General features: G+C 39.1%; 1 protein-coding gene across 1 annotated transcript in view; it reads right to left on the reverse strand.

The window, feature by feature from the left end:
- Nucleotides 1–4,366, reverse strand: part of LOC115143883 (ETS translocation variant 4-like) — a 41,347-nt gene extending 36,981 nt beyond the window's left edge. Inside the window, 3 exon segments of the mRNA XM_029684320.2 lie at nucleotides 3,051–3,098; nucleotides 3,319–3,409; nucleotides 4,125–4,366. Coding sequence (XP_029540180.2) covers nucleotides 3,051–3,098; nucleotides 3,319–3,409; nucleotides 4,125–4,181 — 196 coding nt within the window. The 5' untranslated portion in view covers nucleotides 4,182–4,366.
- Nucleotides 4,367–6,000: the final 1,634 nt, after the last annotated feature.

A 6,000-nucleotide genomic window follows, 5' to 3' on the forward strand; every position in this document is an offset into this window, starting at 1 on the left:
GTGGGAGATCCTGGGAGGAGCATAGAACTCTGTCATAAAAGCCATTGACAAGATGTGACAAGAACCTGAACTCTCTCTCTCCTTCCCTCTCGTAACCTTCCCGTCTCCTTTATTTCTTCCACACTCTCCAGCAGAAAACTCCCTCCAGCTAGCGAGTTTTTACAATGAGGGTGAATCCCTTGCAACCACAATCAGTCACAATGATAGGCCTCTAATTAATGCAACAGGACAGAGGAGTTCTGCCAGAACAGTTCAAAAACAAGCTACTATTTAGGGTTAAATAACACACCGATAGTTACGCCACTGACTTCCACCCAGGCAGCTCGGGCTTTTTCATTCTCTCTATGGCCCAGCAAGTCCTCCTCTTGGCAATCTGTTGATGCAGTACAACAGAACGCCATATCTACTGCTCTGCTATGGATGTTACCTTTATGGTTGACTAACTACAAATAGAATGTCCATCAAAGGGATCAGACTTTGGGATGGTTCTCATTGTTGTCCCTTTTATTGGTGCCGGCTCTGTCTTTGTCTGTGGAGCGTGGTGGTGTGAACTTGCCAGTTTGACGCTGCATGAGAATTAGGCACGAGATACAAAGAGAGCATTGTTTGCTGGGCATCATAAACAATCATTTTTCATAAGAGTTGAGGCCCATTTCAATGACTTGAACCCTTTTCACGCTAGCGTGCCGACCCGAACGGTACTGTGTTGGCTCGGGTATTTTCTTTTCACATGGGCCTTTCTAGCACAGTTCCAGCAATTATGGTGGATGCGTAACCGGACCAATGCAGTACAGCTCGGCTCAGTAGTGTGAAAAAGGTATAGCTCAACTCAAGCATCCACAACAACTTCCTTAAAGTAGTTTGTGTCGATAATACTTCTCACAGGATCTGGTTATAGATTTTGGTCTTGTGTGACTCATGGTCAATACTAAGGATGCTACTGTGAACTGTCCTCTACCGTGAAAAAAATGGTTACTTCAAGATAAGCAGATAAGCTGTGTCTAGGGATAGTCATGCAAAAAATGCATAACTTTAGAAATCCCCTTTCCTCACAACAACAGTCTGGAAGCACCTCCCATGTAATCACTAGTGTACCCACTACTCTTTTACAATGAACACAGCACTGGCAATTCAAGACTCCTGTACATGTACGTATGGAGATGAGCTTTTTGCTGTTCATTCAAGGCAATAAGATACCCTCTCGAGCCAAACAAAAGAATGTTACATAAGTTATCTGGTTGTTTTGTTATGTACATTATGTATACTGTAAACCAGTCTTGGGTCTGAAAGGATTTGAGGTGCACTTGATTCATTCAACTTGGAGTTTGCACTTTTGGGACTTTTCTATTGGCTCCATTATGCAAATAAAATCAACCGAAGCTCAAGTATTTGAAAGCATTTGACATACATGTATATTTGACCCAGGTCTGCTACAAATCACAGGATATCAATTTGGCTGGTTCAAGATGGCAGGCATTTTGTAGCAGGTTTCATTTCTTGTTTAGAGGTTGTTTAAGTGTTACATATTGCCCTTCCACTTCTGGGCCACAGATTTACCAAACATGCGTGAGTCATTCCTTAGTGTTGTTGTCCCGTCCTAACATATAATTGCTTCTTTAGAGCGCACGTCATATTGTACCTTTAAACTGCTGACAATTGATGATGCCTGCCTGGGTCCATTTCATCAGCTATGTGCTTTTAGTGACAAGGGCCTAACATGCTGTTTGTTTGCATTGGCTGGGATTATTGGCACGCAAGGACACTACATGCCAACACAGCCAAAATAGGGAATGTTTACAGCTTCTCATGTCCTGTCTATGTTCACCAAGGAAATGTTTCTGTCGTAACATATCACTAATGACCATGTGTATTGCAACATAATGTTTAACTCCCTGAGCCTTTCTTCACCTCTTAAAGTGAAAAGGTCATTGTTTTACTGTCTACGTTTTTACGTTTGCCTACATTTTCACTGAAACTACGTTTTGCTACTCAACCCTGTGTACTGTGTGTCTAACACTCACTAAAGCTGTGTTATTCAAAGTCGGGGTTACGACCCCTAGTGGGTAAATAATAATATTTTATTTAAATTTTTTGGGGAACAAAAAATTAAGAGTACAGATTATTGAATGGGACAATATAAAAACGTTTTTCAAAAAGATAATTCAAAAAATATTATTTTATTGAGTATTTATTGGTTTCTTTTCATTTTGATAAGAGATGAAAATGCAATTAAATTTAAATTTACCGATTTTAAGTTTGTGTAAGATTTGGGTGGGGTTGCGAGACATTCCTGTCCAAAAAATGGTGTCCCCAAATATTCTAGTCGAAAACATTGTGCTGAAAAAGTTTGAATACCACCACAGTAAAGTAAAATAGGCCTTTCCTGATGTCAACTAAATATTTGGTACAGATGACCAGGGGTGAAAATTTCACCTGGGACGGGTCCCCCCCACATTCTGGAGTTACATTTTTGTCTCCCCCAGTTTTAGCATTGGTATGTGATATAAAACGAGGCAACAGAGCTTTATGTTATCCGACTGTTTATTCAACTAGAAAAAAAATAGAAAAAAAGGTAACTCGTAAAAAAACATCCCCCCCACTTCTAAAACCAAAGTTGTGCCCCTGCACATGACTAATAGTCAAATTAATTGTAATTATCATACTGTACATTCTTTCAGTCCCACTCTTTATTAATAAGTCTGTAGGGATTTAATTACTGCTTCGTGGTGGTATGTGTTCTCATCAACCTAGCAGTCATCAACTGAGAAATTGAGATCAAACACACTCACAGCTATGTCAACAAGACTCCTTTTGTAATGGATCATTTCCATATTAATATGTCTGACCAAGGGTGGTCCTCCAGGATATCAATATCACTAATGTTCAACAGATCACACGCATATTTAAACATACTATCTAACATATTCAAATATGGTTGACCTTTCCCTAGTCTCTGTTGCGATATGATTTATCATTGCCACTCTCACTGAAACATAGCAATTAATCCAACAAAAAAAACGAATTTAAGTAAATGCTGCAGGCAGTCTCACCTTCTGTGAGCCATGTCTCCTGAAGTTGGCTTAAATCCTGAAAGAGGTCTGAAAGAAGAAGAAAACGACATGATTACCACAGAACGACAAGATCAAAGAGCATTCACTCACAAGATGGTCTGGTCATGTCGGCTAGATCAAGTTTAGGCAAGTTAAGTAATGTTTATCAATCCATAAATAGGAGACTTTGGTAAACAGACCATTGACGAGGTAAACTTGTGTCACCTAAAGGGGACATTGAGAGCCGCCGTTGGAGCTCTAACTTTACCTTCAGATTCCTGAGGGGGTAATTCCGTGTCCATGTATTTCCTTTTTGCAGCCATCAACAGTCTATTTAGGGGCCCATGTCCTTGTGACTTCTGCAAAGCATCAGAAATATTACAGAAGTGGGAAATACACACAAACATGACATGTAGCCTACCTTTGATATCATAGGCTACCTAGAACATTCCCATGGTCACTAATTGGTTTAGGTAATTAGTCAATATGGCAATCAATACTAAAATAATCACATGTTACATTATCTAAAGGATATTAAAAGGATATCATTCTACTTTTTATTAGTAGTTGTATCCTAATTATTATTATAGAGTTGTAACTTTTGGGGTTTTTCTTTTTTTGTTTTCATTCCAGACTGAACAAATATTGTCCCTTCAAATACCATTGAGAATTACTCTCATATAACCTATTATCAACCCAATACAACCACAACAGAATACCAACGCAGCTTGTCACCGTAAACTGCAACAGTGTTGCAACACAAACGCGCTCTACAGTTCCATTTGCCCTCTCAAATTGTTAACCCATTTGCTAGGGGACACTGTTAACATGTCCTGTCTAGAGACAAGCAATGTGTTAATGAACAGTGTAAAATAAAAGCTTTCATTTAGTTTATGTAGTAAAACAATTATGCAGAACTTTTGATAGTTTAGAAGCGAATGAAAACAGTTTTCTTCGCGCACACAATTGCTTCAGCCAAATCTCATGCAAAGGGCGATCAGAGAGAAAGCCCGTTAGCCAAGTCCTAAAAACTGAGCACAGCATTTACAAATACATTACTTTATCCATACGTACATTTGCTAAAGTGTAAGGCACTTGCTGGTCCAAATATCCATCCATTTTATAATCCATCCGTTAACCGTTTGTGGTCATTTAGGCTGAGTTGAATGAGATCCACGCAGCCTGCAGGGAGAGAGGGAAGAGGGACAAGAGGAGCGATAGTTGTGAATGGAGCTGCGAGAAAGCTGCATACATAATGAGCTCCATTCACATAAAATGCAGAGGGAAGCGATGGCGAGCTTTTACTCAGGGAGCTGCTGCCCCCTTTACAACGGCCATCTCTATAGATGTAATACAACTTTGTCAAATTGCCATCGAAAGTGTTATTTTGGGGGGGGGGGGGGGGGGCATTTTAGCTAACCCTAAGCCTTTTCATAACCTTAACCCAATTATCCTGACATGCTGGGTAAATTCTCCTAAACCTGCTACGAAAATATATATTTTTTTTACAAAAGCTGTATCCCTTCTAGACAAAAACCCTTTACTGCTGGTTCGTGATAGATCTCGCACAGTCGTCAGATACCGCACAAAATTCTCTCAACAAGTAAGCCTATGCAATGTGCCTCTTCTTTGCTCTTATAGTTATAAAATGTTATTTGTTGTTTATAAATGGCCTATACAGGATTTATGGAAATAATGGGTCACACTTTATTTGTATATCAACAACCTATCAGTTGACAAGCAACTGCTTGCTAAGGTTACGGTTAGGGTTAGGTTTGGAATAAGGGTTAGTATAAAGGTTAAGGTTATGTTCAGAGCTAGGGTTAGGGTTAGTAGATATTTAGTTGAAATGTTACTGATAGTCTGTATCTATCCAAATAAAGTGTTACCTAATAATGTGGAATTTTCATTTGTAAAATCGACAGGCAAAACCAATAAGTTGGATTTTTATAGGACCATGCACTTACAAAAAAATGGGCTTTTCTTACAAAAACAAAGTACCTTATACTTTATATTTACACGAACGACGCGAGAGGAAATGGAACTGTGGATAATGTGAAGAATAAAAAACAAATGTCGCGTCTCGACTTTACAGGCTACAGGGTAACTAAATAACTATTCCTCTATAATCAAACTAGAAGCTTGATCCGTGTGTTATCAGCTTGGGTCGGAAATGCCCCAAAAATCAAGGGTGTTGTCAATTGTTTTCCAGACTTGAGTGTTGATTTGGACTACATATACTTGCTTTCAGACGCTTGCTCTGGCCAAATGACTTGGGTGATTGGTTGATTTCTTCTTTCAAGGGGTTGAATTTCTACTTTTGTCCTAATGAATGACCTGATTTATGAATGAAAACTAGGTTCCCTCTTTGAACCAATCGGCTATGAGGCTGTCCAGGTCCCTAGCAACCATGGGTGGAGTTAGAGGAGTGGCAGCCAATCAGAGCTTGGGACTCAGAGAGCCTTTATACTAGAATGTCCTGTTGTTTTTCATTCACAAAAAGAGAGAGAGGTAAAATTGGGAAAAAAACTTCCATTCATAAAAACATGCCCTAGCTTGAATGTCCCTCCTGCCCAGACACTGTCAAAGAAATTAATTTGTTTACCTTCTTACACTTCTTCTCCTCACGTTTAATGACTAGGCTACATAACACGTTTTACAGTATGTAATGTACAACTAGAAATTACTTTGCTCACTGACTGAGTCAGAGGTCAGCTATTTGGAACACCTTTTGAAAATAATGCCACGAAACGTCACAGGTTGCGCTTAAACAAACATCATAACGAGTTGGAAGGAACATCGTCACTATCGTGTTATTATGTTTTATGACGCAATTTAAAACAAATATTCTATTCAATTCAATTCTATCACATGCACTCTAAAATGAAAATAAAAGGGGGGGGAAATGGTATAAAAAAAGCTTTCTGTGGCTTATAGTGGTAGTTCATTT

This window comes from Oncorhynchus nerka, linkage group LG16 (genome assembly GCF_034236695.1).
Source record: "Oncorhynchus nerka isolate Pitt River linkage group LG16, Oner_Uvic_2.0, whole genome shotgun sequence".
In the NCBI taxonomy this organism is placed as follows: Eukaryota; Metazoa; Chordata; class Actinopteri; order Salmoniformes; family Salmonidae; genus Oncorhynchus; species Oncorhynchus nerka.